Below are 23,848 nucleotides of genomic sequence, written 5' to 3'. Positions count from 1 at the left end.
TTTACGGTTGGACTTGATGACCTCAAGGGTCTTTTCCAACCTAAATGATTCTGTTCTATAGTGATGGGTTCTCATCTGACTGCTCTTAATAGTGCATATGCTTTTGGGACTTAGAAAAGAGCAGACGTTTTTCCTTGTTCTGCTTTAGGTAAAATGGGACATAGTGTCAGCATTTTGTCAGGAAGCTATTGGGTGTCCTGCAACCGCACTATGCCAGCGGTCTCTTGTGTACGCCTTTATTTTTATACGGTGACCTTGCTGATGCACAGAGAGCTTTTGTTTTTTGGTACCCACAAGCCACATGAATATGTCCTGTTTTACTGCGTCTCAGAGTTTTTGGTGTAGCCCAGAGCCAGGTTTCTCTGCCAGGCGTGGGTGCTACAGCTGTGCTTGGCGCTAGGGTGGGTCCCCCGATGGCTGACACCTATTGCTAGGAGTGGGTAGTTTCCTTCCTTTAGACAAAGCTTGAGAAGCTGTTTCAGCACATATGTTCCCCTTTGCCCTCTCAGAAGACTTAATTAAAATCCCTTTAAAAAAAGAGTTCAGTATGAGCTGCTTTATTCTTAATTCTCCTGATGCTGTCTGGGTACAGTTAAGCCCTGTCTCCCCCAGGAAAATTACCCATCGCTCACAATTTTCACAGAAATTTCCTGAGTCTCAGCAGACGTTGTGGACGTGGTGGAGAAATGACCACGAACACAATGTGTGCAGTTAAAAATAACGTACAGAAATGTTCCTCTCCCACCGCAGCCGTGGACTTCTTTGTGTTGAGAAAACAAAAACTTCAGGCCTGTCTCTCTTCCCTTGTGGGTCTCTGCTTTTAATTTCTGCCCTTAGACAAAGCTGACAAGTATTAATCCTTCCTTGTAAGCAGTTTTCAGTCCAGTGAAACAAATTTCTTCCTGTACAGCCTTCCTGCATCTTGAAAGTTAAGCCCTATGTGGAAGTTTTTGTGCCCACTCTGAAAGAGGGGAGGCCCGTCTGGGACCTTCCCTGTGGCTGCCTGCATTCCAGGCTGTCACCCTGGCATGGCTGCCCTGCATCCTCCACATCCAGCTGCCCTGTTTTCCCTCCCCCTTGTCCCCTTCTCCAACTTTTTTTTTTTTTTTTTTAAATAGCAATTAATTCTGACCACCAAAATCAAGCATGTTGCGATAACACGCGGCTGAGCAACCTGCTTTGAAAGATCTGTGATACTTTCTCTGTACTCTGTTTTTAATGAAATGCAGAATTGTTTTTTCCAGTTTGGATGGTCCTTTCCCAAATTTGAATCTATTTCTGTACTTTACTCATATTGTTCTACTTCTGTATATTAGTGTAAAGCTTCTGGGCACATTGGGTACACTCAGTTATATAGAGTTTATTTAAAACAACAACAACAAAAAACCCCACCCAGCAAAACAAACAGTATCACTGTCTATTTCTTTGTTTAGCTTGCCCTGTTTGCCTCAATTATTTCTTATTTTCACTTGAGAGACAGCACATTGCTGATGCTTTGGTACCTTCAGTGTTCAGGCTGGTTTAGTCTGGTAGCAGAAGCTAAATTTTGAAATGTGCATCTTAAAGCAAATGAAACTTTCCATGTTCTCTCACCTGTGCTGACTTCTTATGATTTTCTATTTCAGTGGCGCTTCAGTGTTACGCACTTACCATCACCAATTTGCAAATTAAAAAAACCAAACCCCAAAGCAGGAATGCAGTGTTCACAGTCAATCTGCCATAGTGTCCAGCCTTGCTGAGAGCAGAGTTGGAAGTGATTGAATGTTTTATCAGTGTACCTTCCAAGCATTTAAATAGTTCTTTATACTAGTAGCATAAATTAATTATACTAGCTGTAATAGTAATAATTTACTATTTACTATGGCAAATTATTTGTAAAGCTAGATAAATATTAGGGTTAAGTTAATGAGGTTTCATAATTAACACAGATAAATTCCAGCAATATTTTAAAAAAAAGTTATTTTAGTTCACTCCCTGTTTTCCTTCATATTCTAGTCCTGCAGAAGAAGTACACTTATTTTCTTTTTCAAGAAATCCTTCTTTTTTTCATAAAGTTTGCAAAACTCAGGAGCTGTCCTTTCCTGCAAGATTGTATCCCAATCTTAGTCTGGTCTGGTTTTTTGCAAAGGTCTTTATACAGTGTATGTTTGATCGTAATTCAAAAGTACTTTTCACTGTCTTATATTTGACATTGTGCATATAAATATATCTTGTGTATATGTATGCACATCTATCTTATATGGAATTAGATTTTATTCAGTTTTACACTTTAAACCAGTGTTATCGTTTAAAGCTTTATGCCTACTATCTTAAACTACAAAGATGGGTTATTTGTCATGTTAGTTTGTCTGAAACATGCTTTGAAACTAGTGAAAGGGGGTGGAACAACTGAAGAAATTGTTTGAAATAATGCTAAAGCTGTCTTTTTTGGGTGCCGTTTAGGATTTCCTGAAGAAATTTTCGTCAGATCAATTCAGGATGTTTTGTCTGCGCAGCAGATACAGCTCAGGTGAGGAAAAAAACCCTTATTTGCTGAGGCATGCATGGCTTTCCACACGCGCTTCCCAGGCTGCTGATGCAGAGGTGCGGTGGTGGAGCGGGCTCTCCCTGCGGTGCCTGGCAGTTCCCCTCCAGTGGGTGGAAAGGTTGGCAGTGCTCTGTGGGGCTGTTCTTTGGCTCTCATTTAGAAAAGCATCTTCACCGAGCACGGTACATAACCGTTTGTCTAAATACCTTCCTGAGCTGTAGTTAATTGCGACTCTCAATTAATTGCACTTTCAATTAATGAATTACCTCCATCTCTGATTTGCATCTGTTGCAGTCACTTGTATTTCAGTCACGATCAGCTGTTTCTGGAGACGTATCTAGGTAGAGCTTCACCTTATATTCCTGTAGGGTATGGCAAGGGCTTGCTAATAACTTTTTATCTCCCTGCTGTGTTATCATTTTTTGTCCTGTGGAGTTACTGAGTGTTCAGGCAGTTCTGTGGCGCAGTGCAGCTTGCTTACACCAGCACTTGATAACCTAATGATCGTCTTAGCCTGGCAAACACTGCTGTTGAGGAGAGGTGCGGGAGATTTTGTCAGCTTCCCTGTCTACGCTGTGGTGTTTCTAGCAGGCAGATACTACTTTGAACTGGAAAAGGTTTTCGCATGGATAGCATTTTTACCAGTTTATTGGGGCCTGCCAAAAGCAGTTGGTCGTTCCCTAACCACCGTTGGGTCATCTGGTTTGTTGGCCATCCTGGCACGGTAAGGGGGTGGTGGAGCACGGGGCAACTCCTGCTGCGTTATTTCAGTGGGGCCTCTAGCTGCCTCGGATGAAGCACCTCTACCAGCGTGAGAACCGGGAGAGCTGGCGTGGTTAAGGCTCTGTGGCTTTGCTAGCGTCCGTCAGCGTGCAGTGCGCTGTAAGCATTTATAGACGTGCAGTCGTTGGACTGAGAAGTCTTTTTGCTTGCTAATACCTCCAGCTGCTCGCGGGAGCCACCTGTCCGATCTTCCTGGTGGAGCCTCCCTCTCCTAAGGCAGCTGAAGGCATCGGGAGTGCCGTGCATCCCTGAAATATGTTGAGGCATGGGATAGTAAAGAGACTGCTGGTTATTAACTGCTGGCCTCCACCATGGTAGGAAGGGAGGAGCGGATCCGGGTGGGAGGTTTGCTGCAGAACAAGCCCCGGGTTGGAGCAGGAGAGGGGGCAGGCAGTGGGGAGCCCTGCCAGCATGGGGTGAGGCGGTGGGATGGCGGCATGCCTGGATGTTTCGGGGTGATGCCGCAGGGCAGTGGCACACCTGGCTGTTTCCTCTGGGTCTCTTTCAGGAGGTGAAATACTTTGTGCACACATGAACGTCTCCCCGGATGCCCCGGGGGCACTTGGGAGTCTTGAACAAATCTGAATTTAAAACAAAAGAAGGAAGAAAGGCTAACACCTACAGCACTATCATGTATAAGTTTGTCCTGTAAACAAAAGTCGAATGGCTGGCAATTTCTAAGTTTGCCTCAGGGCAAGGAATGGCATGGAGGGTTGCCTGTACGCCTTCTGTGCTGCGTGTCAGGTGGCTGCATTTGAACCCCTGCAAGAAGGATGTGACCCTTTTTTTGCCTTACTTCTAGGTTAAACACCTTCCTGTGATAAAAACAGAGGGCTATCTGTGCAAATATAGGTGGTTTTGATGAAAGGATATGGTGGTGGTATGTCAGAGTATAGTGCCAATAAGCCAGTCGGCAGATAAGGATTGCTTGAAGGTCTGCTGCATTTGCCACCTCCATCTTATGAGATAGGGTGCGGTTATTCCCTGTCCCATGAAGAGCCAGAGTCAGTCCCTGCTGAGTCAGGTATTTACTATGCAGCTTGTCAGTTTGTGTCCCTGCTATCAACTCACTTTGGTCTGAAGATAAGTTTACTGCACTCCTTCTCATCTTGCTGTCTGCTTCCTAAGTGTTTTTACTAGAAGTGAGATCCCAAGCACCTTCTGTTTATTCCTAAGAAGGTTTTTGTAGCCTAAACTTGTTGGCAATGCTTCCTGCCATCCCTGCCTGTGAAGGAGAGCCTTTTGTACTTGCTAAAATCCAGGTTTGGGGGGTCGGGTGATGTAACCGTGCTCGTTGGAGCGAGCCTGTAAAAGATCTTTGTAGGCATGCAGATGAGGGCAGCGCCTGGCAGTTGGGAATGGCTCGTGCTTGGTGCTGTGGTTTACGCAGATCTTGGGCTTGGAATGGGTCTTTTCTTGTGGTTTGGGCAAACTCAACTCCAAACCGCCCCAACCACGGAGGGCCGCATGTGGGGAGGTGCATGTGTTTTGTGGGAGCGGGGGCCCCCTCCTGTGGCGGTCCCTGTTGCAGGGAGGATAAAGCTGGATGCCTTGCTCGTGGGGAAGAGGAGAAAAGCCGGAGGGAAGAGGCTCTGATGCAGTTCACCACCCTTCCATGGCGTGTCTCTGCAGGGTGTCCCTCTGCTCCATCGCCCTCTCTGCCTGCTCAGGCTGGTGGGGCAGAGCTGCTCAGGGTTAAGCTGAGCTCTGGGGGCAGTGGTGGTGATCCAGGTCTTTTGCTGTGGCTGGTGCCTCTGGCTGTCCCCTTCTTGGCCTGAATTACCACCTTTCAGCCTGCCTGGGGCTATTGGGAAAAGGTCTTTCCTAGGTGCCACAGGCAGCAGCACCAGCGTGCCTGCCAGGCTGCTTCTGGGTGCAGCTTAAAAGAAGAGGTGCCGTCTCTGAAGCCCTGTGGGACCCCGTTGTGAGGCACTGCTTTTCCTCTTGCATCTCATCAGCAGTGGCTTTGCTTTATGCGGTTAGGCGGAGGGGCTGCGAGCCTGCTGCAGGCAGCGGGGTTCTGTCCCCAAAACGCTGTCCTGGTCACCAGAACCGCTCCGGTGATTTTGGGAACCTGAGTGAACGGTAACATTTTGGTCCCTCTGGTCTTTAATTACTTGTTGGTGCTAAGAAACATACGTTTTGTAATTTGGTGATGTAGCGATGATGCCCTCGGTAGCAAAGGAGGGAAGGAGTAGTGAGTATGGTGAAGATTTATAGGGCTGGGCTTGCCTGTGCTGCGCTGTGGGTTTGCAGTGCCTGCAGGCGGTGGTTTAGGAGAGTGCCGTGAATTGGGGAAGAAGAATGGCTTTAATCAAAGCGGGCTTCATCAGGATAAACTTTCATCAAGTATTCCTTGTGGAGTTCCTGTAACCAGGGTAATCAGTTGAGTAATCTTAGTGGATATAAATGATCTCTTTCAATATCTCACTGTTTTCTAAAAGTGTACCTCAGTCTTTTTAAAAGCTGAGTAAAGCTTAATTCTTAAGACCAGTGTTAATGAGGCACTAATGCAGATTTTTAATTACAAGTGGAAAATCTGACAAATACAGGTCCAGACTTATGCCTTAGTTATACTGGAGTAAATCCTATGGAAAGTCTGTTTAAACAAACAGTTAGGCTTCTTTGGGATTTAGGCTAGCGGAACCAAGATCAGATCTCGCATCTGGCTGTTTCTGCCCTCTTAGATCTGTCTCCCTGCTCAGTCTGCTCTAAAGTGGCTGTGTCTGGGCAGCGTTGGGCAATTGCACAAAGCAGTCGGCTGCAACATGTGCAGAACCAGAGGCAAGATTGCTGTGAAAACTACACGTGATGCTCAGTGCTGATGAGATTAGGAATACGCTGCAAGCTGTAGTTTGGATGTACCTTAGTGCAGAGGTCGGGCGTAAAATAGTGAATTGATACTGCATTGGCTACGAATGGCGCTTTGATTCAAGTCATCAGCTCTGGTGCGATACTGTGGGAAGGAATGCATTTAAACCTAGGCCTGTCCTTGGCGGACACAACTTCCACCAAAGTTGGGTGAGCTGTCTTCTGTGAGGTCCAAGTGCTCTTCAACAGAAAACTGCGCATTGCTGTACAAATAAAAAAAATTGCCTCTTGCTGATCGCAGCCTGCAGTGAAAGTGCCAGGGGGCCAGTCCAGCATCTGCGCTTCCGAGGGCTTAGGGAAGGCGAGAGGAGCCTGCTTAACCCGAAGCCAGCAGAAGTGGACGCTGATAGTTCCCCAAGCGCAATTGCCTGCCGAAGCTAGAGTCCCGCTGAGTGCAGCGAGGGTGTCCGTGTGCGCGGATGCTGTGGCAGTGGGGGGGCTAATGTTGGCTTTCCAGTTGGTGGAAGAGAAGCACCCTAGGGTTAGGGTATAGCAGATCTCATCGTAAAGCAGACCTCTGCTTAGGGCGCAATGAATCATTTACCTTAAGGTTTTATCTTTCTTTCCAGTGACTGTAAGAGGCTTAGATCTAAGTGAGTAAGTTGGGAGTGATGATTCCCATCCCAGACATGCCCTTATGAGTTTAAGCAATTTGTATTTTCTCTAATAGTCGGCTTTGAAAATTGGTATGATCAGTTTAGCTTTGATACTGTGAGGGAATTGTATATCTAGTGCAGAATCTGGACTGCAAAATTTTAGGTCCATCTAGATTTTTAGATGCTGGTGAAGCGGCCCTTTACCTGTAAGTGCCTATATTCCTCCCAGAGTCGGTGGTGAGGGTTAGGTCACTTGGAGGTCTCCAAATACAGATCATGTCTACCTAAATTAGAATAGGAACAAAATTAGGAGTGAGATGAAGGGTATGTCTTGCCAGCTTAAATCTGAGGGGACACTTAGAAATATGTCCAATCCAAATGCTTTTGAGTAATAACTTTACAGAGAGATTCAGTAATGAAAAAAAAATTTAAAGTCAAGTAGCTATTGCTTCAGTCAGCTTCCAGACACTTTTTGAATCAGTCTGATACCTTTCCAGTAGGTTATACTTTGTCATATGTAACAATTGTCTTTTGTATTGATTTAATTCACCTAGTGCGCATGAAGAACAGAGTTTTTAATTAAACATGCAATTAATTGTAAGAAAAGTTTGCTGTGGCAAATAATAACAAACTTTTTCTGGAATGACTTAACCTCAGAATATTGTTTCTGTGTATGACAGACAACATTCTCTGTATCATAACACCCGAATAACTTTTCTTTTCTTAGCAGTAGAATTTAGTGACGACAGCATGGATGATGCAAAGCACCTTCTCCAGGCAATCTCCTCATTTATCAGAGATGCAAATGCTTATATAAAAGGACAGCTGGTATGTGACCCTGTTAGAGAAGACATACTGTGGGAAAGGTAAGTGCACCTCCTGTATCTTGAAGGTTGTGATTATGCGAGCAATAGTTTGCTGACAGGCTCAGAGGGCTGAACAGTGTAGTGTTCTCAGTTCTGTTTAAGAAGCAGGACAAGAAGGACTGAGAAGCAATCTTCCCTGCCAGCCCTCACCAAGGGCAGCTTTTTTTTTTTCCTTCTTTTTCTAGCCAGCTGTTTTTCCTCGTAGTCTGCTACACTTAGTTCACTGTATTTTTAAAATCTGTGTTATTTACCTAGTGTGCCTGTCCTAACACAGGCATCTTTGCCCCTCTTGAGTGATGTAGAAGGCAAAGCTATGACTGAAGTTGTGAGGCTACCCAGTTTGCAAGTAGAACTGTGCATTAGCAGCTGAAGAAGAAAGAGGAGAACTGGACAGTAATACGCCTTGGGCACGTGAGCTTGTAATCAAGCTGGCTGTCACTGTGGTGTGCAGCAGAGGAGAGAAGGGGTTACTGAGAAACTGGCCAGGGGCAGAGATGTCACAGGAGAAGAATAAATTATGGTTGTTGTGGCCCTGACAGTGACGAGGAGAATCTTCTTTGGAGTCCCTTAGGAAAACCAGATCATGTTCCAGGAGAGAGACGTGCTGTGTTGAGTGCAGAGCTGAGAAGACGAGCGTGGTGGTCTGGGGTTGGGGTAGGAGGGGTGTTGAGCACCCTGCAGCGAAGTACGTGCAGTTCTGGGACGTAGGACCAGGGGCGAAATGCCCTGTGCTGTAGAAGTGAGAGGCGGCTGGCTTCCTTGCGGTGCAGGCACCTCGCTGCCGGAGAGCTTGCGGCTGCACCGACTAAGGCTTGCAAGGGGCACTGGAACATGTTACAGGGAAGTGGAGATGAACTCACTAGTTGTGGTATTCGGCAAAAGCAAGTCCTTCAGCAGGAGGCTGCAGGAGACCTGTTGGTGAGAGATAAGGCTGAGGCCCATGAGGCACGTGGGGAAGTTGAAATGGATTGTCAGTGGGAGAGCACGACTTGTGTATCAGTAGATGTAAAAACAACCAAAATGAAACAGAGCTCTTAATTAGGAAAGTGGTCGATACTCAGCGGAGAGGGGGAAGCTTACAGGGAAGAGTGTTGGGAGGAGTGAGTTAGGGTAGCAGCCATGTGATATCTGAGGGGAGGCAGGCATTCCAGGCAAAACCACTCAGAAGCAGGCAAAACAGGGTTCAGGAGAGCCCCAGAGGTGCTAGGATAGCTTGAGGTTCCCCAGATAACCCTGCTCCCTGAGCTTTATCGTGAAACGGCATCCTTGGGTCAGTGCTGTCGAGGGCACGAGAGCGCGCTGCCGGCAGCTGTTTGCAGCTCGCCATTTATTCCTGCTGCCGTCCTCGTCCTCCCGCTCAAAGCGGCTGCAGCGGGTGGCACTGGTTCTGCGGCAACGAGCGCTGGTTGCCCACTGGCTTTTGGTGCTGCCCCGCGAACGGTCCCACCAGACCTTCCCATCTGGGCCAAGCCGAGTGAAGTCCCGGGGCTGGGATCGGGCTCGCCTGGGAAATGAGGAAGCGGCGCCCGCTTCCGAGCCGGATCCTGCCAACAGGACTCCTGGCCGACCCCGTGTCAGCTCTCCTGCCAGGCACTGGAGTGATGCGTGTGATGTGGCTTTGGAAGAGAAGCATGCCGTTAGCATGAAAAACGGGCTGCTGGAAAAAAAAAGAACTTAGCAAAATCTTTAACGTGCTTAATATCAACCTCATTTTCCATCTGCTTTTAAATGATTAAGGCAAGCCTTCCTCTGCTGTTGTTGGCTCCTGTGATTAACTGTGTATTTACTGAACGGATGTAGCACTTTGGATTTTGACATGCGTCAAGTTTTTCCCTTCGCAGCTGAAAGATGTATTCTCCCTGATCAGCGTAGCATCGCCCATCATAGGACAGCTCAGAAGGAAATGACAGTGTCCTTTCGATGACTCCTTCTGGCTGAATAGCTGCTGAATTCACTGTACTGCTGGCATCTTGTTTGTCTTATCTTAAACATTACCTTTTCTTCTTGAAGGCTAGCCAACACAAAAGTAACCGTGAAGGCTGCGTTTGCAGATGACTTTGACACCTCCAGGGCTGTTGCAGCAATTATGGACCTCATTCACCATGGCAACAGACAGCTTAAGGCTGTTACTAAGGTAACCCATTAGGATACAGAGATCAGAAAATGACAGCTGTCCACTGTCCTACTGTTTAATGCAGACAGATTAGTTTATTGTTCATGTAAGAAATGAGCAGAAACAAAGCTCCATAAATTGTTGACCTTAATGGTGCCCATTTGTCCTGACTGTATTGCAGGAATTGTGTACAGCTATTGTTTTGTCCTTTGTTGTGTCCAAAGGATGCTTCTTTCCTGCTGCCCTGTATTATTTATACCTAAGGTTTTTTGAAAGGCCTGAAGCCATTGTGGCATGCTGCTAATTTTAGTGCTGGTTTTATATCCTTGCCCTGCTTCTTTGCTTAATGTCCATGCACAAAAATCAACCTAAATTGGGAAATAGGGGGTGGTGATGGCTGTGGGGGCTTTGGCAGGCAGTCCCAGGTGCATGGGGCAGTCATGCTGGCGAGTTCAGCTTTGGGGACCAAGTGGCTTCTGCTATCAGCAAATTATAATTATGGCCTGACAGCATGCCTACATGAGTCTGTCTTCAGATGGCTTTTGGCAAACTGAGACCCTGTTAAGATTTCTTGATGCTGACCCAAAGGAGGCGTCTGGTAAGGACAAGACCTGCGCAGTAAACAGAGTATGAAGCAGTTCTGGGTCGCCTTTTACCAAGAGCTCCCTTACTCAAGGCGAGCAGCTCAGCCTTGTTGCTGTGCTCCTTGGTTGCTGATGTCATCGTGTCGACCATGTTTGTGCTGTAAAAGAAATGTTGAGTACATAATAATAACTGATATTAAGAGAGAATTAGACTGTTGGTTTAGAAATCCTGCCTCCTCCTGGTCCTGTTCTGGTGCTGGCTTTAAATTCTGTCCTTAGCCTTATCTTTACAAAATGACTCTCTGAGTGAATCCCTGACCCAAACCAGTTTGCAGCGGGGATCTGTAGCAGCATTACCACTCCTAAATGCAAGTAGCCTCATTTTGCCAGTCATTGCTTGTTTCCCCTGAATTCCTTCTGTCAGTCATTTTGTTGAGAATTGGGTGGGGTATTTGTGGGGCAGCTGGCTCAGATTTCTGGTTGTGGTGGTGGAGTTTTTCTGGGTGCAGCCCAGCTGTCTGAGCATTACCTTCTACTGACTGTGTGCATAGTTTTTCTCCTTAAGAACTGAGAGTAAATTCACATAAACATAACTACTCATTCCTCTCTTAACCTTCTCACCATTCTTACCTTAGTTGGCACATTCCTGTTTCTTTCCCTCAGTGGTCTGCTTCAGCTCCTTCCAGTTCAGATCTTTTGCAAATTTTAGGTTACAGCTTATCTTAGGCCCAAATGGAGATGTCAGATAAAATCCAGTACCAGCTGCTAATTTGGCTGTGTATGTCATCACTCTTTTTTTAGGCCAGGGTTAGTCCCTTAAATTGCTTCTCAGTCTATCATTTAATCTTGATTTAATTTTTTTATTGTGAAATAAATATGGAGGAAAGAAAGAAATACATGTGTTCTTAAAAATGCTGTTCTATCGCTGCTGCTGGTGGTTGCTGGTGCTATCAGGGCATGACAAAATGCCATAAGCTATCTCAAAGCAGTCTTCACGTTGTTTAAATCAATATAACACTCAGAAAAGGATTCAGGTTTGTTTTTAATCATTTATTTTATAGGTGCCCTTGAAGCTGGGATTTTGTTCTTCTGTTTTCTTTTCATACACAGCCCTTTCATGCCCAGAAGTGCTATTTTTAGGTCTAATTTACTGCACACATGTAATGCATGGCAGCTTCACGCATCTTTTCTCCTCGCTTGGTAATAAGCTCTTCCCCTCCCCTGTTTACTTAAATCTTTTCCCTTTGTGTTGTGAGGTGCTTTTATAGCTCTGTAAAAGTTCCCGTCTGGGCACATGTTACTGGTGGAGATAGATCTATATAATTAGTAATAGTTTTCCCTTGTGGATGAGGCTACAGAGAGATGCTGAGTTCTGTAATATGTATTGACTCGACAATCTCTTTTGAGTGTTTTTTAAACAGGATGCTGGATCTCCTAGAAGCTCTGTTGTGTATGGAAGCATTATTTCCTATATAGAAGGCTTTTTTAATGCCCTTGGGATGTCCTTTGGAGAAAGACAGGTACGAAACATCTCTTCTACGTGTACTAGTATATGGTAGCAGCGCCAGCATTATGTTTTATAGAATGCTTTCCAAAAGCGTCAGATTTAACAAAGTTATTTATGGGTTTAGTAAACCTTTCTGCACCGCTTGCAATTTCTGCCGTGATGTCTTAGGAGAGCATGTGAGCAGGTGGAACAAAGTGTGGGCTTTTTTCTTCTCAGAGGTACTCCTGTGTGACTTCTGGAGCAATTGTGCGGTGGGAATGAGACAAGAAGTAGTTAGCATTGGAGGCCTTTAAGTTGGTCCTGATACATGTCTGGCTTTTCCACAGCTCTTCCTTTTCTTTCAGATGGTTGCACCCAGGCTGACTTTGATAGCCATGTGAATATTTACGGTTGTGACCCCCCGCACAGCAGGAGCCGGGGTCCAGCTCCTCTGCAGAAAGCCAGGCTGCGGGGAAAGGGGCTGCTCTGCCTTGAGCTGTGCTAGGGTGTGTGGGGGGCCATCATTGGAAGTACCTTACATATCCTTTAGTGCTTTGAAAGGTAGGAACAGGGAGGGGGAAAAAAAAAGCAGAGAGAAGCTCAAAGTACTGCACAGGGAAGAGAGTCATAAATATGGAGGTGATATCCTGATGTACAGAAGGGGAGCTTTTAAAATGACACAAGGTGTTGGAGACTAGCAGGCTGTTCTGTGCTCCTCTCTTGTTCGAATCTGGAGCTGAATACCAAGAAGTTGAAAACTTTCTTCACAGAAACTGTTCTGCAAAAATTTCTTTTGGGGAGAAGGAGAAGAGGATGAGAAAATGTAAATAACGTTATTCATCCTTTGGAAGTCAGGCAGTATAGTGATAAATGCATTTATTTACTCTGCCTCTTTGTGGATTTTTCCACAAAATTTCTTTCAAAACAGCGGTTGGATGTGATTTGGCTGTGTGTTAACTCCTCATAACCTGTGTTTTGTCGTGTTATGTGTTTAGCATGCTACTAAAAATTATTTGTCTGTAAGATGGATGGCAAAGGCATTCCTCCAGATTCTGGGCTGTCTGTATGCAGGTGCCTGCTGCACCTATGTTTTTGCTGAAACAAGTGTCTGAATGCTTTTTTTTTTTTTTTTTTTTCCCCTATGCTGTGCTAGTCCCGCTGGGGCAGCAGAAGACATTGGTGCGAGGTAGGCAGGAAGGAAGGAGCGGTATGTCAGGCTCTTCTCTGTCCCTCTGCTCTTTCAGCTTCCACTAAATGAATCAATCAAAACCTTCATCAGAAAGGTCCGTGGGCTGCTGCGAGCTAGTAAATAAAATGGTGCAGGGATTGTTCTCAGACCTCGAGACCAGCCACAACAGCTCAGCGTCCAACCTTTCTTGCCCCTTAGCCAGGTGGCCCTGGGCGTGCAGCTTGCCTGGAGCAGTCCCTGACCACCGCGGGTCCCAGCATGTGGGCTGACTGGGAGAGGGCTAGCTGGCCTGGCTGCCGCTGTGCTAACAATTCAACCTAGAGGCTATGGGGAGCAGTGTTTGAGCCCCCTCTTCATTTGGATGTTTGCATATAGCCTGTGGGTCTGTCTTGCTCTTAGGATGGGATTCATCTCAGCTAATTAGCCTGACAGTCTAATGTAGCTGCCTGTACCTCTGCAGTAGTGGGTGGAGAGAGAGGCACCGCTAAGGGACGGTTCATCTTAGTCTGGTGGTTGTATAGAGTAAGACTGCCTGTCTCTCTCTGCATTGGCAAGAGAAGGAGCCTGCACAGCCACAGGCAGGTAAGGTGAATATGTCTGAAAAAACAATGGGTGGAAACCATTGTGCCTGTTCTAGAGCTGGGGAGCAAAGGTGAGGGCTTTTGCTCTGCTGAGGAGTGCTGTATTACCGGTGCAGCCGGGGCCAAACAGGTGATCATCTCTAGGGTAGGCAAGGGCCAAATTTCTATATAAAACTTCTTATGAGCTCTTTGGATTGGTTAGTACTGCAGGAAGAGTAATTGGAGGTCAGCCCTGAGCAGCTACCCAGTGTTCTAAATGGAAATCGGGTTGGTTTATCTCCTAAAGCTGCCCCTCTTGGAGGATCTTGCCTTGTGTCAGGTGCCTGGTTTGAACTTTGGCAGTGGTGTTTGCAGAGGCATGTTTCTTGCTCCCCTCACCATTTCTCTTTCCTCTCCCTTCTGTATTTAAGCATTTATCCTGCTCTTCTACCTGCCCCAGGTTATGATGGAGCATTTCTGGCACTTAGATTTATTATCTTCTTCAATCTCATAAACTTCTTCTTTAGTAAGTTTACATATTTTGAAAGTTTGGGGAATTTGCTGCTTTCTGTGATTGTGGAGAGCATTGAGCATCTCACACTCTTATCTTCGATAGCTTCCCTGTCGCCGCTGCCTCCTCCTCTCTGTTTGTTTGCTTCAGCCAGTGACCTCTGAAACTACTCCCTTTCATTTCCATCCTGCTGTTTGGTGTTTAAATACAGCCCCCTCTGGCTTTAATTACTCAGCTGCTCTTCTGCTCCCAGTCGAGTGTCGCTGCCAGCAACTTCGCCCCCCGGCCTTCGTGTGCTTTACGTTTCACTGCTCCGTTGTCTGCTCCCTCTCTTCCGTCTTAGTGATAAAATACCGCAAAGGCCTTTTCTTTTTCGTTGGAGGTTTGTCCTATTCCTCCCCCTTAGGAGTTTGCCTCTAATGAGAAACAGGGATGGTTTCTCTGCCGAGAGCGAGACCGGGAGCCTGGCTGTGCCAGCGCCGAGGACTGGCCTTCCTCTTCTGCTAGCACCTGAGCTCCCGTCCCAGCAGCCGTCGGAGCGGGACCCTCTAGGCAGAGCGAGGCCGTTCCCTTCCCGTGGTGTTGACCAGCAAGACTTCTGCCAAGCCGGAGCAGGCCGAGGAAGCTCGGAGCCGTCTGAGGGAAGGAGGGGGCCAGGCAGCAGCCAGAAAACACCCGCTGCCTGCCATGGCTGCTGCTTGGTCAGGTCTTTTTGGGTGGCTGAAACTTTGGATAAGGTGGATCAGATAAAAGTTCTGTGGATTTGGGGAGGTTTTCTGTAGATGCAAGGAGTAAAGGTAGTCTAGACACTCAAAGCCAAAATACTTAATTCTCCTGGTTTGTGTTTCCTGAGGAAGGTCTGGAGCTCAAAGGCAGAGTAAGGGGCTGATGCACTTTCTAGGTCTGCAAACGTTTACAGCCGAGGGGCTGTCAGAGCTGGCGGCTGGGCTTCCCTTGCTGTGTTGGATAGCTATTTCCAGGCCTTTCTTCCATTAATTTGTCTAATCCCTTTTCAATTTATGCACTCTTCTGGCATCTTGGAGGTTTCCTGTGGCAATGAGTTCCACAGTTGGGTTATGCATCATGTTATGTTCATGTGAGAGCCCTCTGCTCCAAGATAGATGCTTTCCTGTGTAGGAATACGCTGAACTACTTCCAAGTATGATGACACTATAACTTTTTGTCCAGCATTAGTGTGATTTGTGACATTTTAATCATACCAATATATGGAAGATGCACAACCAAGAGAAGTGATAAGGCCTCAGTGTATGCTGCTGAGTTGGGGTTGATTTTTAAATCATCCTCGAGATGTTTGTAAAGCAACCTGTTTGATTTCTAGGTGGCTCTGGGAGGAGACAACTCTGCTGTGCTCTCTAATGTCATTGACGAGCTTGTAAGGTTCCGTGCAAAGGTCCGTCATTACGCGCTTGCTCTGCCGGAAGAAGCAGACGCAGTGCCAATGGAGGGTGCCGCGGCAGCCGAAGGAGCGAAACAGGAACAGAAGGAAAAGAGGCAGCAGTTAATACGGGAGAGAAAACCCCTCCTGGAGGCTTGTGACAGTCTGCGTGGAGACCTTGCTGCCTTTGGAATCCACATAAAGGTAGAAGACAGTGACCCTCTTTGTGAGATCATTAGTAATTTTTTAAGACAGCGTTTATTTTTGCCCGTTGCACCCCTTCAGCAGCTGTTGGTGTTGTGCCCTGCTCCCTGTACAACTGCAATAGCAGGAGGTTGACGTTGAGCCTTTGCCTGGTTGTACTGCTAGCCTTCTCTTCTGCTCCCCCTCAGCCTCGTGTCTCCATGCAAGCTGTAGCTACTTCTGCAGTTACTAAGGGTGTGTTATTTAGCCACTGAAAATCCTGCAATATTCAGAAATCCTTAAGTTGCCCAAGTTCAATCCAGAAGGAAAGGTATGAGTAATGTGTGCAATCTTTAAAAAGATTGCAGAGAAACTGGAAAGTAAACCGAGATGACTTCTGAAAGTAATGCCTTCCCTCTACCCTCCCCGCATTCCCCCACCAATAATGGTAAGTCCTCATGAGAAAGCCTCTTCTGTTTTCAGCAGCTCCATTCCCAACTGTTCCTGAGCTGTAAGTACTTTGCCCAATTCCTGTACCACTCCTCTCTCCACCCTGGTTTCTACTTTTAGCCTGTATCTAATGCCGCTGTTCTCTTTCTTTTCCATTACCCCAGTCTCTCTTGCTCAAGAGAGAAATCCCTTCACTAGCTTACTTGTCTCCTCCTGGTTTCAAGGTGCTTTAATGGGTGCTGCTTCTTCCAGTTCCTCTTGCTTCACTGCCCTTCTCACCTCTGCTCCAGCCCTTGTTGGGTCAGTGTTGCTCCTTACATGCAGAATAATCCTCCACTTTCTCTCCAGAGTCTTCCTCTCTCCCTCCAGTTCATGCTGCTCATTTATCCCTCGCTTGGGAATTGAGCCCTGCATAGTCTCCTTGCATGGTTTTACCAATGGGAGGATATAAAGCACAATGACATTGGGGAGTGACAGCATACATCCTCTTTAATTGCTGAATGTGAGAGTTGTCATTTGTCAACACACCTGTTAAAAGCAAATATGAACTGTGGTCAGCTGTCTCACGATCTCGGATGAAAGCAAGTGTGCTGATGATACAAACGCGGGTGAGGGCCAAAGCGCAGTGGTGGCGAGCTACAGCTGTGAAAGCAAAGGAAGACTGTGGGAAGTTGGAACATCTGCTTCCTTAATTTGTTTGTACATAGCTAAATCCTTGCTGCACTTACTGTCAAGACAGTTTGCAAATCCAAACAACTGCACTGAGACGAAGTCTTGGAGAAGAAAACTCCCTTTTCATCTATTTGGCAAAATGGCCACGGCCCCACCTCCACCCTTCTGAAGATTTGTTTTACTTTGTCTTTAAAGGGATTTATGGACATTTAATAACCTCCTAGAAATTGGCCTTAGCCGGGACTCAGCCCATTCCATTTATTTCAGTTTTTTTTTTAATAATCTGAAGTTCGTCATAATCTGTCTCCTGCTTGTCCCAGAATAGTTTGCTCCTGAAGACAAAGCATATGTGCACGTATGAGCACACACAGCACGCGTCCAAAGCTGAACTCCTGCTTTTTTTGCTGATACTGCGGAAGTATCCGAAGGTGCGCTGTGACGGTTGCCCAGATCTCGCCTTTGCAAATCCCAGAAGAGTCCTGCGAACGGATCGATGCAGCTCAGCAGTTCCTCACGCAGGCTCACCGGAGCACATGTGCGACAGGACGTGGCTCTACCTCAAGCAGGGCTCTCGCCACCCTCGCGCCCAGCATGAGGCTGCTCGGCTGGGTTGGTTGGCCGCCCTAGGCCGGCTCTTGCCAAAAATGCCACGGTAACACGGCGCCTAGCAGCTGGGTCCTGCTTGCCTAGGAAATGCTTGCATAATTAATTTGAATTTCTCTTTTCTACCCAGCCTCTGATTTCCGTGAAACTTCTATGAGCCCCATGATATGCAGGCAGTAATGTGTCCGTTAACGTGCATGCCCTCTGTCGCGTGCGGCTGAAGTCAGCAGCAACTTCTCGAGTCCATGGGCAGGAGGAAAAGCGGCAGAACAGAGGAAGCGGACCAGCCTCATCTCCACCCAGTGCAGACTAGGAACCCCTGGTCTGGGGCCGGCAGGGAGGGGTTGGCTGCTGTAGGGCGCGGGCAGCAACTTAGAGAATGCTCGTAACTTAATTCCCTTAACAATCAGTTTTGTAGAAAGGGTAATATCTCCTTTAGGTTGTAAAGTTTTGTGATTTCTGTGCACTGGTTTCTTCTCTGATGCTGATCAATGCAGAAAATGTTCTGTTTGTCTGAAGTTACAGAACTTGCAACAAACAGATTACAATATCCACCAGTCTTTTCATGTTGCTATAGCGTGCTCCAAAAGCAAGCTGATCTGTGCTACTAAGTGAAATGTAGTAATTGGGTATTTCTGCATCAAAACCAGTTTTCATTTTAATGTAAAGAAAATTCTGCATTGTATTCCAGCTTCTCTCATGAGTCAGAGCTCATCTAACATCATCATGTTTCAATGTCCAGATTAACTTTTATTTTCAACAATTGCAGTCCAACAGCTACATCCTGACAGTCAGCAATGCTTGGTTAGACTAATACTCTTTCAAAAATATGACAGTATTGCATTACAGATATTTACAGCAACAGGCTGCTATCCTAAAATTGAGGAGATCAGCCATGTTAGGCAATACGTTCTCGTGCACTGGCCATAAGAAGGGCTGTTTTCTGTGTACACAAGCCATTTAAACACGATAATGTGATTGCCTGAATTTAACAGAAGTTACTCGTATGAGAGAGATGACACACTGCTGCAGCATCGCACATTGGAAAGGTGACATTTGTATTGTGGGTTTTTTCCCTTCTCAACTGGGAAGAATTGTCTGGGTTTGTTCTATGACTTCCTTCAGCATTATTAGTAACAACGGCACTCCTGTGACGTCGTACCGCCACCTCTTTTACCTAACTGGATTAAGAGCTTTGCTGGATGAGGCTTGGTTAAAATCCTCCAGATACCTACGTGTGTATGATACCTGTGTGATCCAGACTGCTGGGACTGACCCACTTCCTTCTTCTTACAGGACAGAGCTGCTGTTTCAACCTGGGAAATCGAGGAAGGAGGGCAAGCGGAGCAGCAGACCAAGAAAAAAAGCTGAAACTTCATCCCTGGACTTTATTTCGGCTGCTTTGGCAACAGTTGTAAATACGAATGCTTTCCAAATAAAATCTTTGGAACAGAAGGGCTAGCAAAGATATGATCTGAGCAAAACTGTTGGCACTACTACTAGGTAAATAAACACAGGAGCATCCAAAGTACACGACAGCAGGGCAGCAGCAGCCTCGGTATAGTCTAACGCAGGAAATGCCCCAGCCCCAGTTTCTACGTGATCTGCACTTGCGCCCTGTTTTGCTGAGCGGGCACTGAGAATTAAAATGTAGTGAAGACAGAGGCAGGAACTTAGGCCTGTCTTTGAGGGTGAAAACACTTAGTTTTATGCCCACTGGTTTGAACAGTTGTGTTCCTCTTGGACATGGGAAGAGGTGACACTTTTAGCCTTGGAGTATTTCCTCATTGCAGTGTTCCCGGTCTGGTCCTGTGAAATCTTTAATGGTAATATGATGGTATCCAGTTATCTGTAAGGCTTGGCACCTTTTCAGTTTGCTTTTGCACAGAATACCCTGAGATTTCCCTGGGCCTGGGACTGCAATGTGCTCGGGATCTCTCCAACAGAATTGGGAAGAGAAAATTAGGTATTTGGTTATTACCTGTTCCATTACCTCTTTTCTTTTGCTATGTTTGCGTTAAAAAAAATCCCCTGGATTGCATGGCTGCAGCAGATGCAGTGGCCTGCTGTACATGTGTGGGGACCTGTGCTCTAGTGGCTGAGGTTACATGGGGCTTGTACTTACCTGCTGCTGCCCATTCTTTAAATCAAAATTTATGAAAAGCTAGAAATAAGAACATGGGTTCATCTCACAAGGAATTTAATTTGAAAATACAATTCACACAAGTGATCTGTTCAAAAGGATAAAGGCTTGCCTTCATAGTGTTGAGAATAAAACGCGTAGCTGTTTTTCTGCTCCATTTCTGGTTATCAGCACCCCTAGAGAAGATGGGGGGTGTGTCTTCATTAGCACTTGGGCAGATGCTTATTTGACACTGTTGGTATTTAAAATTTGCTGTACAGCTCTAGTAAACTAGAACAAATGGGAACAGTCAGCTCAGCTACTGAGGGAAATGTGATCTGAACACACCAAACAAAGTACACACAAGTAATTTTCTATTATTTTTATTTCCTACCAAAAGAAACTGCTACATTTCCAGAATGTTTAAAAATTGTAACAATTTGTATACATTAGTGAATAACAGAGTTAGTTACAACTTCTTCGGTGTAGATTTAAAACCAACATGGCAGGTTGAAATCTGTACTGAGCTCTGTTAATTGATTGACTTCGCCTACAAATGCCATGTAATTATAATACCACTGATGTTCTAAATACAAAAAAAAATTGCTTATTTTAAAGGAAATTGAGTAGCTGTTTTAAAATCAGTTTTAACTTTCTGATTTTATTTAAAAGCAGTCAGGCTTCTCAACTAGTTTTAGGGGGAAAAACAATAGTAGCTTAGTTTCCCCAAAGATGTAGACAGTTTACAAAACTGCTTAAATTAAACACCAAAACCCCATCTCTTATGAGTAGACATTGCTCTAATCTAAAAAGTCTGTGAACCCTCATAGACCAAAATGAGCAAACGTTTAAAAACCTATTTTAAAAATAGGTAACTGGTTGGGGGGGGGGGGGGAGGGGGGGAAGGGGAAAAAAAAAAAAAAAAAAGCATTGGGGTGAGGTAGTAGTCACAGTGCATCCAGAAATCTCAACTATAAGGGCTGAAGGGAAATTCTCGGAGCAGCCTTTCTGATTCCAGGTGCTTTCTGTGGGCAGCTATCGCAAGGTACGAGAAGGCAGTCGGACTAGTATGCGTGACACCATATTCCAATCTAGAGCTAGATCACTGGAGAAGAGTGGCTGCAATGAACACAGAACATCATCTGCAATAACTAGACACCTTATATGCTTGTTCCTGCGCTTTCATGACTACACTTGGAGCTAGGTTGTAGGTTTAAGGGCAGTACCCACTTAAACGTACTTTGCATGAACTTGCCCCTCTCTCCATCTTGGTTCAAGCCCTAGAAGCTTTGACTGAATTTCCAAAAAGTTAAGAAATGATGCTGTGCAAAACACCACGCAACTTCCCCTTTGTACCCAGCACTCATCTGCCCTGCCAGCGAGCCAGATCGGTATGGCCCCAGCAGCACAAGTCCCGTCTGTCTTCCTAAGGATCGAGCAAAAAGCGCCCAAAGCCAGGTGCTGCGCTCCAACACCGGCCACCCTTCTTCTGTTCCTGCCTCTGACTTGCAGCGCGCGGCTGGCTGCCCGCGCAACACGAAGAGGGTACAGGTACGTGCTGCTGGCGGCCTCTTGTGCCTTTGACTCCTGTCCCTGCTGGTTAATAGCTACCCACCTATGCATCTGTACGCTGAGCTTCTCAAGCTCTAACTCAGCAGGCAATCTGAGTTTTAAAAGCACTTCACACTTCCATGATCACTGAGAGTTTGACCAGCTCAGTTCAGTATCGCTAAGTTTCTTACCCCACCTAGTACCTCTCCAAATGGTAATTTCACAAAGTTCATCATACCGAGTTCTCGATGAGTCAAGGCCAGCTAAAGGAATAGAAAAGAATTTTTTCCAGGTAAGCATAATTACTGTTTAATGCTAAGATACCTACAGTATATCCTTATCCTCCGATGGGGGGAACCTTTTAAAAAAAACAAGACGCTGCAGGAAGGGGTCTCTTGTCAACATGAACGCTGCCTCTGGGACCAGGAATGGGAAAAGGCAACTAATTACATTCAAAATCTACAGCAACTCTCATGCATTCCCTTTCCAAAGAGGCTTACTTTTTGCTTCTTAATATACTAGCATGGCAAAAAATGAAGTGCAATAGCTAATTCTAGACAGAGGGTCTAAGAATGAAAACATGACAACCTTGGTGCAATCCAAGAAATTCAGTTGAGCTGGTGGAAGAATTTTATCTAAGTATCAAGTGCATTTTTTTTTTTTTTTTTGCTCTTCACACTTTAGTTATTGCTCAATAACTATCAAAAAGAACAGAGGAATACTTTCAGTTTAGTTTTATTATATTATAACAGATCTGCAACTACAGCTTCTTTCAGCCAAAACATTTTTGTATTCCAAACTCTTAAAAAATATCTACATTAATCATATTTTTCTATTCTTAAAAATAAAAAAAATCTACCTAGCATACCAATGCTGCTACAGCACTTGAAAGGGTGCATTACTTATGTAAATTCTACGGTAAATGTAATTACTCTTGCAGTCATTGTTCTTCCTTTTCTTCTTCTCTGCTGCTTTGGCTTCAGGTTTCAAAAAGTTTGTTAAAAGCTGTTCCAACTTCTGAAACCATGTCAGAGGCAGTCATTGAACGTCCGAATTTTTGAAAGGCTTGGTGGTTAGACTGCCGCGTAAGAGAGCAAGCTCCAAATGCAGCCACTAGAAAGGGATTTTGACTAAACAGAAAAAAAAACCAAAAACAACGTTATAAACAAAATCTGAACACTCTTGTGTAATTCATAAGGTGGTGGATGTAATCTTTGTACCCATAAATGTTTGTCAGCATTGTTGGGAAGGCCTCTTAAGCAAATACCTGTGTTTCTCAGACTCTTGCATTGCAGAGCACCTTTGGCTGAGTATTTTTAACAAATACTTACTTCCCTTCCCACGGCACAGCATGTGACGGAGCGAGAAACACCACCAGGGCCAAAGGATGCAAAAGGAAAACATGCTTGAAAAGTGGGTAAGAAGGTGTTCCGCATCTAGTTTTAACAATGATGTGAAACTTCATCCTTTCCTTCAGAGGAAGACTGAAGTCTCACCTGGCAGCCTTTTAACTCCCTTTCCTCCCCACTCACTGGGCAACTGTTTAGTTTTGTATTGCAGGGGGTGGGGGAAGGATGCGGGGATGCGGACAAGAGATGATTTTTAACAGGGCCGTAGTCACTGCTCTGGGGCCTTCGTTAGATCAGCTTAAAAGGAGCACAGTGACAACTGCAGACCTCAACAGAAATTAAAGCACGCTCTCTTAATGCCTCCTACAGGCTTATGAACTGCCTCAGCGAGCGGAGCGCACCCAGCCCCAGTCCTGAACGCCCCGGGAGAAGGAGCACAGCCCTGCCGCCTCCAGATCACCTTCTCGCAGGCTGGGCCGCGGGAGCTGCTTCCACTGCCTTACAGCCCCAGAGCAGAGGAAAAACAGCTGCAGAGTAATTCAGCGGCCAGCCCTGGGCTCCAGTTGCTGGCTGGTTAAAAACCTCACAAAGCTCAGCCACGGCTGGGACGTAGCTGCCTGGAAGTCCCTAAGGACCGATCGACTCCTGTGCCAAGCAAGGGTTTTGTGAAGGATCACGATACAAAACACAGGCAAAGCAGAACGTGAGTTTACAACTGGGTGTTGCCAGGGCAACTTTGAGTACCTTTTCCTTGAAAACAGCAACTTCATACACTCATCAAGGTGCAGGAGTGAGTATTTAAGCCACCTTGAGAGTCCATCCTGGATGCCCAAATAGTGCTCCAAAACAAGAGCTGTGCACAGGCTTCTGGGCTCGAGACAGCCAACACATCTATTTCTAAGGTTACTGCATAACCAGTTTGATACGCACCATACTCCAAAGACATCACCTTAGCATCCTGTCTACTTAACAGGAAAATCCTACCTACTATACCATTAGCACCCCTGAAAGCCAGTGCAATCGGTGTTTCAAAATCCTGCTCTGCACAGACCTGTTTTGAAACAACAGAGCCAGGCACAAGCGTGGAAAGACTGGCTGGACTGCCTGCAGTGCAGTCTACAAGCTGATGCCCTGATTCACAGAACCCCAAAAGTTCCTGCTTTCCTGAAACACATGCGGTAAACAGGAGTGGTACAGCAGGTGTTTGAGAAGGGTCACCTTAACACCACCACAGGAGACACAATGTATTGCTGATGCCAATTATACTCTCCCACTTTTCCTTCATCTATAAAATAAAAGAGTTTCTGAGTGAGCTGTTTGGAAAAGCCGCAGGAGCTCAAGTCAGGAGAGCCTGGAGAACACATGCTGTGTTTGCTCATCTCTCCAACAATTTAATACTGATCTGTTGTACACCATGCAAAGATGAAGTCACCCTT

General features: G+C 45.8%; 2 protein-coding genes across 14 annotated transcripts in view; one reads left to right on the top strand and one right to left on the bottom strand.

Annotated features, from left to right (window-relative positions):
- CARS2 (cysteinyl-tRNA synthetase 2, mitochondrial) overlaps nucleotides 1–18,845 on the top strand; it is a 38,532-nt gene extending 19,687 nt beyond the window's left edge. For 8 of the 9 annotated variants that reach the window (XM_029998774.2, XM_041119478.1, XM_029998779.2 and 5 more), the window contains 6 exons: nucleotides 2,443–2,509; nucleotides 7,505–7,643; nucleotides 9,654–9,777; nucleotides 11,762–11,860; nucleotides 15,426–15,686; nucleotides 18,687–18,845. In XM_029998774.2, coding sequence (XP_029854634.1) covers nucleotides 2,443–2,509; nucleotides 7,505–7,643; nucleotides 9,654–9,777; nucleotides 11,762–11,860; nucleotides 15,426–15,686; nucleotides 18,687–18,761 — 765 coding nt within the window. In that variant the 3' untranslated portion in view covers nucleotides 18,762–18,845. The remainder of the gene's footprint in view (nucleotides 1–2,442; nucleotides 2,510–7,504; nucleotides 7,644–9,653; nucleotides 9,778–11,761; nucleotides 11,861–15,425; nucleotides 15,687–18,686) is intronic. The other variant, XM_041119479.1, reaches the window with a different exon arrangement.
- Nucleotides 18,846–19,879: 1,034 nt separating this feature from the next.
- NAXD (NAD(P)HX dehydratase) overlaps nucleotides 19,880–23,848 on the bottom strand; it is a 51,999-nt gene continuing 48,030 nt past the window's right edge. For all 5 annotated transcript variants that reach the window (XM_029998769.2, XM_029998766.1, XM_029998768.1 and 2 more), the window contains one exon: nucleotides 19,880–22,193. In XM_029998769.2, coding sequence (XP_029854629.1) covers nucleotides 22,043–22,193 — 151 coding nt within the window. In that variant the 3' untranslated portion in view covers nucleotides 19,880–22,042. The remainder of the gene's footprint in view (nucleotides 22,194–23,848) is intronic.

The sequence above is a fragment of the Aquila chrysaetos genome, chromosome 23 (assembly GCF_900496995.4).
Source record: "Aquila chrysaetos chrysaetos chromosome 23, bAquChr1.4, whole genome shotgun sequence".
Classification (NCBI taxonomy): Eukaryota; Metazoa; Chordata; class Aves; order Accipitriformes; family Accipitridae; genus Aquila; species Aquila chrysaetos.
This window is presented reverse-complemented; position numbering and strand designations above follow the sequence as displayed.